General features: G+C 39.0%; 1 protein-coding gene and 1 long non-coding RNA gene across 2 annotated transcripts in view; one reads left to right on the top strand and one right to left on the bottom strand.

Annotated features, from left to right (window-relative positions):
- LOC127526571 (uncharacterized) overlaps positions 1 to 13,075 on the bottom strand; it is a 463,174-nt gene that overhangs the window by 299,041 nt on the left and 151,058 nt on the right. The window lies entirely within an intron of this gene.
- The window catches only part of LOC114645859 (junctophilin-4-like), a 188,118-nt gene that overhangs the window by 102,799 nt on the left and 72,244 nt on the right, over positions 1 to 13,075 (top strand). The window contains exon 2 of the mRNA XM_028793732.2: positions 3,930 to 4,854. Coding sequence (XP_028649565.2) covers positions 4,443 to 4,854 — 412 coding nt within the window. The 5' untranslated portion in view covers positions 3,930 to 4,442. The remainder of the gene's footprint in view (positions 1 to 3,929; positions 4,855 to 13,075) is intronic.

Raw genomic sequence — 13,075 nt, 5'->3', positions numbered from 1 at the left:
CAGAGTTTCAAGTCTAAAGGCTTAACTACTGTGCTACACCACCTGCAAATATTTGTAAGTAATAAAAAAGTAGTGCTAAGAAAACATGGTGGGTTGGTAGGCTGATCTGACACTCAGATGGTTCTCCCAGGTCTGGTTCCATCTTTTTTTGGAGGTTACTAATTAAGAACTTGCCTCCTTTTCCCGCCATAGTTGCTCCTGAGGGATATCCATGCAGCTCTAAACATTGTCAAATCTACCTAATTCAGTTCAGGATCACAGGACTTGACAGCATGAGGCGCTAAGCAGGAACTGACCCTAGACAAGAGATCAGCCCAATACAGGGGGAGCACATACTTATATGATGCCAAGTTAAAGTGACTGAATAACATAATATTCAAATTTTTGAGGATGTAGGAAGATAGCTAGATTACCCAGAAGAAGACCCACGCAGGGACAACCCCACATGGACAACAACCTGGGTATTGCATTTGAATCTAGGATTCTGGAGTCACTGTCACTGGCATCCACTGCACAACCTTACTTTTGGCAGTTTTGTGTTTATTTTTACTTAGCTGATGTTCTGATACGGTATGAACACCAGCAGGTTAAGAGATTTGCTTGGGAGCTCTGAACTAGAGGTTATTTCAAAACAATACTTTTTTCCATATACAGATATGTAGGAAGTAAAATTGTAGCAAGCTCCACTTCCATGGTCCCTCAATTCAACAGAAACTCCTAGTGACTTTTTCCAGATCTTCACATGAAAAGTGAAGGTAGGGAAAATAACTGCTGGGAATGTAAACTTGTCATTTTTTTTTGTAATTGGATTTTCATTTGAATTGGATTATCCAAAGTGACCATGGAGATGGCTATAGTTATTTCTTGTTCCTATTACCCTTTTTAGTTCTTGAGAACAACATTACTTTTGTTAGGAAAGAGGAGCAGCATGGTGGTGCAATGGTTAGGGCTGCTTTCTCTGAGCTCGGGATGACTGTCAATGTAAAGTCAACATAATTTCTGTCTGTCCACATGCATTTTCTTTCTCATCCCAAAAAACTGTGCATGAACTTAATCAGTGACTCTAAATTTTCCCAGTATGAGCAAGTGTACACTCTAAAAACCTGTGTCTCTTTCAGGGTCAATTGCTATTATGTGTCTGGTGCAGCCTTGATAGATCCTAGCTTCTGGCAACCTACTGTAGATATGGAATAATAAGAAGATTTAGAAGTTAATGAATGAGTGTTTTGAAAGGATATTTTGACATACACATTATAACAAAATTAAAGAATGAATTTATTACAAGAGCAGTATGGATGTGTTGATGTCACAGCCTCATGCTGGTGAAGTGCCATAGTAGTTTGTGTGGTTGGAGCAACATCACTCACAGATGTCCAGGAATGAAACTTGTGAAGGTCACTCTGGCAGACTATTATACAGTAGTTTACTAGCAGAAGTGCCCATTGTCACCTGGATATATCTGTAGAATGGGTTTAGGTAAGAAAGTAAAAATATGAGTTTTTTAAATGTTGACCTATGACCTATTTATCATTCTGTAATAGTATGTAGCTTATCTCTGTCACACTTAGTAATGGTATGCAGGTATACAATAACATTGGATTTTCAAAAATAAAAAGTATTGCTTTGATAAAAAATGCAGTGCATTTGGTTCATTTCAGAGTTGTTGTTACATGTATGCAGTGCAATAAAGGTCCTATCTACACGTTTGACTGCCACTGTCCTTGTCTGGTGTCCCAAATTTTGCTCCACTGTTTATGTGTAATAGAATATTACAAAATTAGTTTTCTTTTGCATTCAGTTATATAAAATTGATATTAAACTTTGTTTCACATACAGTTTGGCATCGGTGAAACTCACTAAAAAGAGTGTTTTGGAGTGTTACAAGTTTTTTTTTGGGGGGGGGGGGGGGAATAAAAGAAAGGAACCTTATTCCTTAAGGGTTTGTTAATATCATATACTTCTTTTCGGCCTGTATATTTCTCAGATAAGGCTGTACATGACAATAAATGGGAAACACCTTTGTTTTGGAAATTCAACATGGCTAAACATCCATCCATCCATTATCCAACCTGCTATATCCTAACTACAGGGTCACGGGGGTCTGCTGGAGCCAATCCCAGCCAACACAGGGCACAAGGCAGGAAACAAACCCCGGGCAGGGCACCAACCCAACGCAGATGGCTAAACACTACCCATGATAAAAAAAAAAGATACATTCTTTGGCCAAAGGCAATTAAATTGTTATCCAAATTAATTAAGAAGAAAACACTGGACCTGTGGTCTTAGATGGGATCTTGCTTTGATCAGTATAAAACCCAGTGTGCTCTGATAAAAGTCTCCTCCCATCAGTCTCAGCATTTTTCTGCTGCCTGATGAGAATTGCAGTCCCTGTTTTCAGCACTAGTTTTTGGCTGTGCCTTCATCCATTGTACCCTTCTTCATATGTCATATACTTTATATTTTAAATTGGTCCAATGGAAATGCACATTCATAATTTAGTAAAAATTGGTTTAGCCGTTTTTAGTGGATTACAATTTTATTTATTTCGATACAGTAAATATCAGCTAGTTGATGGTCCAATTAAGTTTCAGCATTTAATTTTTTTTAATCTGGGAGGTACAATGGGACATTGGCCCCGGTTCATTCTTTAGCTGGAATTTTATTCCTTTCTTATGTTTACATAGTCACACCACATTCACATATGAGACTAAAAGGTACATTGTTTATTAGATTAGCAACTCTAAATTGGCCTTATCTGCGTTAGTACAGTTTGCCCAGTGGTGAGCTGCTGCCCCCTTCAGGACTGGTTCCTTCCTTATATCCATTGCTGATGGCCTCCCTGCTAAACCTAACATGGAAAAAGTGGGGTGGATAATTTGATTAAGAGTGTACATGTGGGATTTTCTTGGGCACTGTCAGTTTTCCTTCCATGTCCCACTGACTTGTGTCTTTGGTTCATTGGCAACTGTAAACTGGCCCCATGTGTGTACGTGCATGGATGTACTGTACCAAGGGGGACGAAAGGATCAAGGCTGAAATGGAGAGAATCTGCTTCAAAAAGACTCTGCACCCTGAATTCACCAGTCTGAGATTGCATCTGGCAGCTCCAAGTGAGATGATAAAACTGAAACAGATGCTACCTGATTGAGTTTCTTGCTTGTGACGAGTGCCTGTGATGGACTATCTTTGACCCTGAATCATTTGAATCATCAATGTTTGCAGTGGGAAAAAATGGTTGGGAAAGTGTTTCTGCTACTTCTGAAATTTTAACTCAGGCATATCCCCACTTCGCGTACTTTACATTTATAGATAGTCAGCAAATTTCACTAGAAAAGAATATAAATGTTCACAAAGCATTTAAAGAGCACATAAAAACCTTAACAATCCTCCATGAACGAAAACATTATAAAGTGCTTCTCATATGAAGCTGATTATGTTCTGTGTGCTTTGTGTGTACTTTTGCTATAACCTATATGATTGGATCAGTTTTTTTTTTTAATTTTCAATGTCAAAAAATGGGGTGGGGGGGTTGATCACCAATGGCAGCATCTCATGAGTTGCTTTTCAACACTTCAAACATAGCCCTGAATAGGATTAAGCTAGTTAAATATATGGATGGATGAATGGATGGATGGATGGATGGATGGGTAAATGTGCAAAGCTCTTTTAAAATTCCTTGGCGTGGTGTTCTCTGTAGAAAGGCACTATTTAAAGTGTGTGTGCCTAAAATTCAGTGCTCAGATTTTAGCTGCGTCAAAATGCAAGCACTGCTATCAGTTTGGTTTGTCATATTATAGCCAGAAGATTTCCTTACAGTGGCTCTTTTTTCATTGAAATATATAAAACTAACCAATGATATGCAAAGTGATAAAATAAAATACACTTTACCAGGTGCTGAGCATTATCTCTGTACTTTTTTTTATTTGCAGGTCATATGAACTTTCCAGAAGAATGTTAGCAAGAACAACATAAATGAGACAGTCAAGAAGGAATAATAAAAGATCAACCTAAATAAAAGGAAGAAATATCAACTCTTTAAGAAGGATGACAAACGGCAAATTCTGAAGACTAACGCGGTAGCCACCGTAGGGTAAAGTTGACAGAAGAGGAGAAAGTTAGAGTAATTTGAGGAAGATCAGAAAGCTGAGGAGCAGAGGGGGTATGAAACGCACAGGAAAGACAAAAATTTGTGCCAAGTGGGGGTCAGTAATATGGGAAACGCAGTCTGCCATATAGTGGGACACACCTCTTGACAAGCAGCTAAGTATGTCCACTTGCAGGTTTTACACGAGAACTGGAGAGAGAGAACAGAAGCAAACATAAGGTGTGCTAAGCTGAAACGCTGCAACAGAGAATTAGAAAGCTCCCTAGGTGGTCTGAGGAGTCACAGGTAGCCGCTTGAGGGTAGAAACTGAGGCGTCTCTTACATAAGCAGCTCTTGCATGTGCACAGGAGGAGGCGTGTTTGAGTTTGATGATGGGGGAAGCTATCTTGGAAGTTGGGAGGGCGGCAAGGCACATGGATTTGGCGTGTGCAGGGGCCCAGGGGGTCAGGTCGAATTTGCTGGCGAGTGGTCACTTGGATTCGAGACACTGGGGGTTTATACCGTTAAAAGCAAAAGTGGTCAGACGACATACTTAGGTTACTGGGCACAAGGAAGGCGACATGGTCTTGGGGGTGAGAAAAGAGAAGTATTGAGTCTACCTCCAAGATGGAGTTACCTTGGGGAGTGGAATCAGGGTTGGCGCGGTCCACTTGGGGTGAGGGAGACAATCTCTGGAGCCAAATACGAGGGCACCTGGAGCCAGACAGGCCAGCAGCATGGCTGTGGGTGTGAAACCTACAATGATGGAGGTGAGAAACTTAAAAATCTTTCTGCTGAGCACATTTCTTTCTTTCTTTTTGTACCCACACTTTTATTTTCTGGCACTTATGCCTTTTATTTTGTCTCTTACTTTTTTGTCATCTTCATATTTAGGTTGTTTTTTTCTTTTGGCAGGTATTATAAATTTACAATTGTAACTAGTGGAAACTAGTAGCGAAGTAGCTATTGCTGTGATCTCAAAGTTCCAGAGTCCTTCATAGGTTCAAATCCCTACCCTGTGACTACCTGTTTAGAGTTTGTATTTTCTCACTGTGTTGTTGCGTGTTTTTTTCCAATATCGTAAAAATGCGCATGTTAGATCAATCGGTGACTCTGAGTTAGTCGAATGTGATTATGAGTGTGTGTGTGTTGGTATGTGCCCAGTGATATATTGATGCTCGCCCTCTTGGATGGTTCCAGCCTTGTCCCCATTGTTGGCGATATAAGCTTCAGTCTCTACAACCTTCAACCAGATTATTTGTGTTTGATAACAGTTGGCTGGATGGATTTTAATAATGAATACCTCTTCCTGGGTTGTACTAGTTTTATCTCACAGTTCTAAAGACTTGGGTTTGATACCTGACTTGCTCACTGTCTATGTGAAGTTTATGTGCTCTGCATTGCCAGTTTTTTTTCTCCTTATGGTTTCCTTCTACATGCCTAAAAATACTGTATGTAGTTAATTGGCTCAGTGTGAGAGACAGTATGCGTGTCTCTTACAGTGGGTGAATATTCCATCCCATCGGGTCCATATTCAGTTTGGGAAGGATAGACTCCAGCTCTGACTACCACCAACCCTGAAGTGGAAGTAGTGGGTTGAGAAAAAAAGCATAGTTCAACTAGTCATGTAGAGGGGCCTGTGTTTGGAAGACAGTACTCTAATATAAATAAGTTTTCTGCCTTCCCTTGTTCCACTGTAAGTGATTGACTGCACTGGTTGAGATACCCATACCCTTTTGAGGCATGGCCTTTATTTTTAATAAAATGTACAATGCCACCTCATCCTACACATCCATTTACTAAATCCACTTCATCCAATGTTAGGGTCATAGGGAGCTGGAGTTATCTTGGCAACTTTGGATACAAGACAGGAGTAGCCCTGGATATGGATAAAATATGTAATGGTTAAGTCAGTATACTGTGATGTATGTTGTGTAAAGATTTTAATGTTTTAGTGTTTTCATTTACATATTTTTATGAAATGTGTATATATTTTTTGAGGCATTGTGCATGTCACAAATAGACCATAACTGTTCTTGCAATTTGAGTGGATAATGAGTAGGATGCACAAGCCACCCAGCTGTGTGGGAGGAAATGTCATGTTGAACAACCTGAAGTGGTGTATTCATCTTAAAAAGGCACATGTTCTCTTTTGGCTAATTATTGCTCACAGCATCCTAAATACTGTACACGACGCACACGCAGATACTGTAGGAAGGTTTGCCTGCTTGGTCGTGGGAAGCATTTGCTATCAGCATAGATGGCAAGGAGATGGTATTTGAAAGTCTTTCTTTTCATTTGCAAATAAAAATGTCTAAACTGAACAAAGAGATGCATTCAGTAGAATGGATAAACAGCAGTCAGGCGGCAGGTGCATAAGTGACCTGAGATGGATGTGCTAGTCTGGTTATCCGTCAGATGAAATGTTTTACATGCCGTTTGGAATGAGAGCATTGAAATTTTTATTTGCACCTGTTTTGTAAATAATGGGTAAGTGAAAATATCAGGGAGGTAAAAGAACATTTAATTAACAGGGGAATAAATTAGCAATGAGAAAAATGGTATTAGACCGTGCACCTCTTTTGCTATACAACATACAAACAATATTTGTTTTTTATAGTAACTTGTTATAGTGAACATCTCCCTTAAGCACTCTACGAGTACTGGGATAAAGTTAATTTGGAGCACCGGTGGGTTAAGTGATGCGCTGAAGTACAAATAATAATTTAGAGGTAAGGATAGGTTCCAGTTTCCACCATCTTCACCTGGAAAAAGCTGCTTTAGAAAACAGATAAATGGGCAGAGCAATGTTACAAATTAGTCATCTTAAATTTCAATCATAATTATTTGGATGATTCAGATTAAGTTTATAAAACTGTGATCATATCAGATTTGCAAATCAAATTTTGCTTCATTTTATAACCACATAAAACTGGCCAGGGCTGTTTCCTGTCTTGTACTTAGTTCTGCTCAGATAAGATCTGACCCCTGTAACCCTGAGTGGATTAAGTTGATTTGAGAATGTTAAATTATGTCATGTTATGTTCAATTAGCAGAATATAAGTACACTGGCCAATATAGCAAAATGCACACTGTTTTATAACATATTATTTCTAACTGGCTTTCAGTTGACACAGGAGTGCAATGCAAAGTTCTGCGAACTCACATCTCCAGGGACACAGGTTTGATTACCAACCCAGTTACTATTTGAGTGGGATTACACATTCTTCCTGTGCCAGTGTAGATTTTCTCCAAGCTGAGTGTTCCTCTCCCACCTTTCAATGATGCCATCTGTTAGATTATAAATCAAGTCCTAATTGATCTAGTAGACAATGGAATGTTCTGCCCTATTCTGTCTTTCTCTGCTTTTGGCAGCTGTTTTCTAGCTGGGCAGGCCCCTACACAGCAAAGATGGTGAGGTATAATTCAGGTACCATAAATGAGAAGCACATACAATCATTGGCAACTGTATTAGGTACTCCTTGCTAGTACCCGGTCGGACCCCCTTGCTTTCATGTTGTTGACGCCAAATTCTGACCCTGCCACCTGAATGTTGCAGCAGAAATTGAGACTCATCAGACCAGGCAACGTTTTTTCAGTCGTCTATTGTCCAGTTTTAGTGAGCCTGTGTGAACTGTAGTCTCAGTTGCCTGTACATAGCTGACAGGAGTGGCATCTGGTGTGGTCTCCTGTTGTTGTAGCCCATCTGCTTCAAGGTTTGATGTGATGTGCTTTCAGAGATGCTGTTTTGCAAACCACTGTTGTAATAAGTGGTTATTTGAGTTACTGTTGCCTTTCTATCAGCTCAAACCAGTATGGCTGTTCTAGTCTGACCTCTGGCATCAACAAGGCTTTTTCTTCCAGAGAACTGCTGCTCACCGGATATTGTCCCTTTTTTGGACCATCCTCTGTAAGCCCTAGAGATGGTTGTGAGTGAAAAGCCCAGTAGATGAGCAGTTCTAAAATACTGGGATCAGCTTGTCTGGCACCAACAAACATGCCATGTTCAAAGTCACTTAAATCACCTTTCTTTCCCAATCTGATGTTTGGTTTGAACTTCAGCAGGTTGTCTTGATAATGGCTACATGTCTAAATGCATCGAGCTGCTGCCATGTGATTGGCTGATTAGATATTTGTGTTAACAAGCAGTCAAACAGATGTACTTAATAAAGTAGCCGGTTAGTGTATTTTCTTGTTTACATTTTAGTGGACTAACTTTCCGTACAAAGTGTTGTACTGCCTTATGCTCATTGCTGATTTATATGTTTTGCCTACCTGCAGCAAGGACCAGGGTATGACTACTAAGGGTGGAAAATGGGTCAGAGAATAATATAAAATAACCTTCTCAAACCCACTTAATTTAGTTCACAGTCACAGGGGGCCAGAGTTTAGCCCAGGAGCATTGGTTGCAAGGCAGGAACCAGCTTTGGACAGGGCACCAGACCTACACAAACACACAGAATGAAAGTATCTTTGCAACCCACTAAGCCCCCCTTGGTGAAACAAGCACGATTGTTATAATGACGTATGGGAGTTCTCCCTTGGTGAATCGAGTGTCACATGGTGGGGATGTCAAGCATGATTGGGACCATCATTATAAAGAATAGCAACATGAGACCAACCCAGTGGTTAAGAAATACTGCACTAATTAACTCATCTAGCACATCTTTGAAGATGCAAGGGGAAAGGCCACATAGACATGGGAAAAATGTACAAACTATTAACAATAGTCAGACGTGGAATTAAAATCAAGGGTGCTATAAGTGCTACTCATGAAGTAGCAGCGCTAATTGCTATGATAGGATGCCACCAATATCTGGCCAAAATCACACCAAAAAGAATAAGCAGTTCAGTCACTCAGTCATTTTCTAACCCGCTTAGTCCTGAACAGGTGTCACAGGGAGCCTATCCCATCTAGCATAGGGTACAAGGCAGAAAACAAACCCTGGACAAGTAGGGCAAACACACACAACACACACTAGGCAAATTTAGAACCACCAATCCACCTAATCTGCATGTCTTTGAACTGTGGGAGGAAACCCACACAGACATGGGGAGAACATGTAAACTCCATGCAGGGAGGACCCCATGCTTACCCATGACTATGAACATGACCATCATCAAGTTCTTCCATGTGAAGCCTGAAAACCATGAGGACTGATTGAGATCATTTATGTTAGGTAGAATGCCTAGAGGGGGCTGGGTGGTCTCGTGGCCTGGAACCCCTGCAGATTTTGTTTTTTTCTCCAACCGTCTGGAGTTTTTTTTTTGTTTTTTTTCTGTCCTCCCTGACCAATGGACCTTACTTTTATTCTATGTTAATTAGTATTGCCTAATTTTATTTTTTAGATTTTGTCTTTCTCTTTCTTCATCCTGTAAAGCACTTTGAGCTACAACAATTGTATGAAAATGTGCTATATAAATAAATATTGTTGTTGTTACCCTGGTCTCCTTACTGCGAGGCAGCAGCACTACCACTGTACCACCATGCTGCATAAGAATTATTATTAATGATTATAAATTTGTAATTCTAGGAATGGACTTGAGGACAGAGTACATTTTTACATCCATCCATCCATCCATCCATTTTCCAACCCGCTGAATCCGAACACAGGGTCACGGGGGTCTGCTGGAGCCAATCCCAGCCAACACAGGGCACAAGGCAGGAACCAATCCCGGGCAGGGTGCCAACCCACCACAGACATTTTTACATGTGCATAGATATTCTGATCTTATGTGAAAAACCAGAGTATTCAGGTTATAGCACTACAGTACTCATGAGAGCACATTATTCTAAAAAGCACATCCCATTTTAGCCCTTATTCAGTCTGTATAAAATTGAAATAATAGGGGGCGTCATGTATGTCTAATAAAATGAAATTGTAAGCCAGTTTCAGTTAAAAATATAGCTTGCCAAATGAGATTGCCCACACCTTTGCACTATGCGTTGTACACATGTGAAATGGTTTGCTACTAAAGAGTATTAGTGCATCTTTCTAATATATAGAGCACAACTGGAATACATATGGCAAAAGGTATAACAGTGGATTTCGAGGAGTTTCCAAATGGTCTGATTTATTTTGCATAACTTGCTGAATAAATCTTAAGATCCTTCATGTAATTTCAACCATTATGACCTTTTAACAACAAATTTGGTAAAGTAATTTCATTTGTAATTTGAGTGCACTTTGGTTGTATTATCAAGCAAATGGCATATTATTTTACCTTTTAAGTTTTAAACTCTTGAAATTCTGTCTTTGGGACAGTAATATGCATGTATAATTGACTGATGAGTTTTCTATGGAATCCAAGGTTTTAGAAATATGTACAGAACTTGTCAACATAAACCAAAGGTCAGAATGCAGTCTCAGCTGTATATGTAAACATTTCTCATATTACATTCTATAACAAGGTACAGTATTAGCATACCTGATTATAATTTGACTGAAGACAAAGGAACCACCATTAAAGTGTTAAAATTAATACAGGACAATGTTTAACTTTGTACCTGTTGTCACAGAAAATGCAATATCCCTAAATACTTTGGCAGCCTGTTCTTTTTATTACATCATCATTCAAGTTGCATGGTTGTTGTAAGAAAGAGAGGTAGTGCTAAAATAAACTTGAAACAAATGGATGGGGTTTTGACTTGTTTAATTAAAGAAGCTATATAGCGACATTAGTTTAGTTTCTGTTCCTTAAATGGCGCAGGTGAAATCGGCTTTAAAGAAAACTTAGTGTGATCAGTTGGAAAATGAGTGAACAAGTGTAAAGAACTGGATCCGCTTTGTGACACACTCCATGAAGGATAGGTAGAGGCCATAGTAGCATTTGAAAAAATGACCCAGGTGGACTGTAATGTCCTAATGATACAAGTAAAGCAATATTAACTCTGTAAGATTACAGACATCACTTGTGCAGTCCTAATTGAGTTAGGAGTAACAATAGTGGAATTCGGAATGTGGTGTAGGTAGTGGACATGACCTGTTGTAAATATATGAGCTAGAATAATGTGGAAAAATGGCAAAGGTATGCATTTTTAATCAACGAACTGAAACATCCAGTAGTTTATTATAAGAAATACTGTGTATCACTCTTTGAGAAAGAGTGTCAATAAACAGTGCAGTCTGTTCTTGGGAAAAAAAAATTGCATATTACGATTCAGGCATCAGATTTAACTGTGAATTTAGTTTAGATTAAGCAGTAGAATTTTGAGTCTGTGGTTTCTTAGTGGTGGCATACGGATGCAGAGGTATCGCTGTTGCCACCTGATAAGGATTCTCAAGGTTGCTGCCTGCGTCCTGCCAGCATGGAGTCTGTATGTTCTCCCCATGTCTGAGTGTTAATTTGTCTGTTCCAGTTTACTCCCACAGTTCAATGACATGGAGGCTAGGTGTTGCTAAATGGCTGTAGTGTGTGTGTGTATGTGTGTGTGTGTGTGTGTGTTTATATGTGTTTGCAGTGTACTCGCGTCCTGTCCAGATATTCTTCCTGTCTTCCACCCTGTGATTGCTGGTGGAAGGATGAATAGAAGCGTATCCAACAATACTGCTTACTCAGGAATGGAGAACACTGTCTGATCTTAGGCTATTAGGCTCAGATAGATGTGTCTGTGCTTTTATTGTCATGTGTACACAATAGAATGAAATTCTAATACTTGAAGTCTCCTCAGAATGACAAAAATACATTACCAATAAATTACACACATACAAACATTTTTACTGTGTGTGTGTTTGTGTGTGTGTTTTGTGTTACCACTATTTTTACTTTTGTTTTGGTAACATCTGTAAAGCATACCATGCTTATGACTTGTATAACACTGCTTAAAAGGTAACCTGATTTAATGAAGGGGGCACTTAAAAGCACAGTCACCTGCAAAAACTGGAATCTCTGTCTGCACAAAGTGCTTCAATCAAACAGAAGGTGTTCTGATATTTTATCCTACTTTATCAGCTCATCCTACTCACAGGAATTGTTTGATTTACTCTGACAAAAAGGATTGTTTGTGTAATACTACTAATGCATGCTCAGACATTGAGAGAAAGTTGTTTCACTAAGTAGGCTCTTATATACTGTATAAACTGGGGCACTAAAAGTATCTACGTGCTTTAGAAATGTAACAACAGAATATACTAAAAGCTGCAATGTACATTTCTTTAGGTATTTCCTCCTCCATCATTATTTATTATAAATGATGATACAAGATAACCATTCAGGAGTAAAAACAGGCTTAATTATGAAGGGGCAAGTTTTCTGATCTTTAAATTGCCAATGTTACCAATTTAGAGAACTGGGACCTCCCTTTAAAATCTTCCATCATGTAAATTACGTTTTTGTAAATTTGTATTGATTACTTTGTTTTTTTTAGGTGAAAAACTTCCAAACAGCAGACAGAACCTTTGTTTGCTTTTGAGGTTTTTTGGAGATATAGTATATGTAAAGTGCATGCACTGGTGCATGCAGAATTTATATGAGAGTGTAAAGAATCAGGAAGTGATGTGTGCAAAATTTAAGGGGGCAGCAGCATATCAGTTTATACATACAGTATGTTACATGCAGAGTAAAAGGAACACTCTCATACATTTCAACAACTGGCCAGTCCTTTACAGTGGGGATTGACATAGTAACATTTTGTGGTTTGATTGTTGTATTAAATATTTTTCTTTCCTTTTATTTTATTAGCATAAGTAAGTAATAAGTAGTAGCTTCTTCATTAGTGTCTTCCCCACATAAAGGCTGGCTGCGACTCAAACATGATTATGTATCTTGCTGCACAGGGCTGTCCTCCAGCGAATGACAGCTTTGACTACTGTAACATGAAGCCAAGTGGAGAGACTTCAAACTTTGAATTTTATTTCAAATATTAAAGGGGTCTGCAAAATACAAATAATATTTATTAAAACTTTCAATTATTAAGCAACAGGTCTACTTTAAATAAACTTTGCACCCAGAATAACCCAGCATAAATACTACGATCATAATTACATGAGT

Source organism: Erpetoichthys calabaricus, chromosome 2, assembly GCF_900747795.2.
Source record: "Erpetoichthys calabaricus chromosome 2, fErpCal1.3, whole genome shotgun sequence".
Taxonomy (NCBI): Eukaryota; Metazoa; Chordata; class Cladistia; order Polypteriformes; family Polypteridae; genus Erpetoichthys; species Erpetoichthys calabaricus.
Note: the sequence above shows the minus strand (reverse complement) of the source record. Positions and strands in the feature narration are given on the sequence as shown.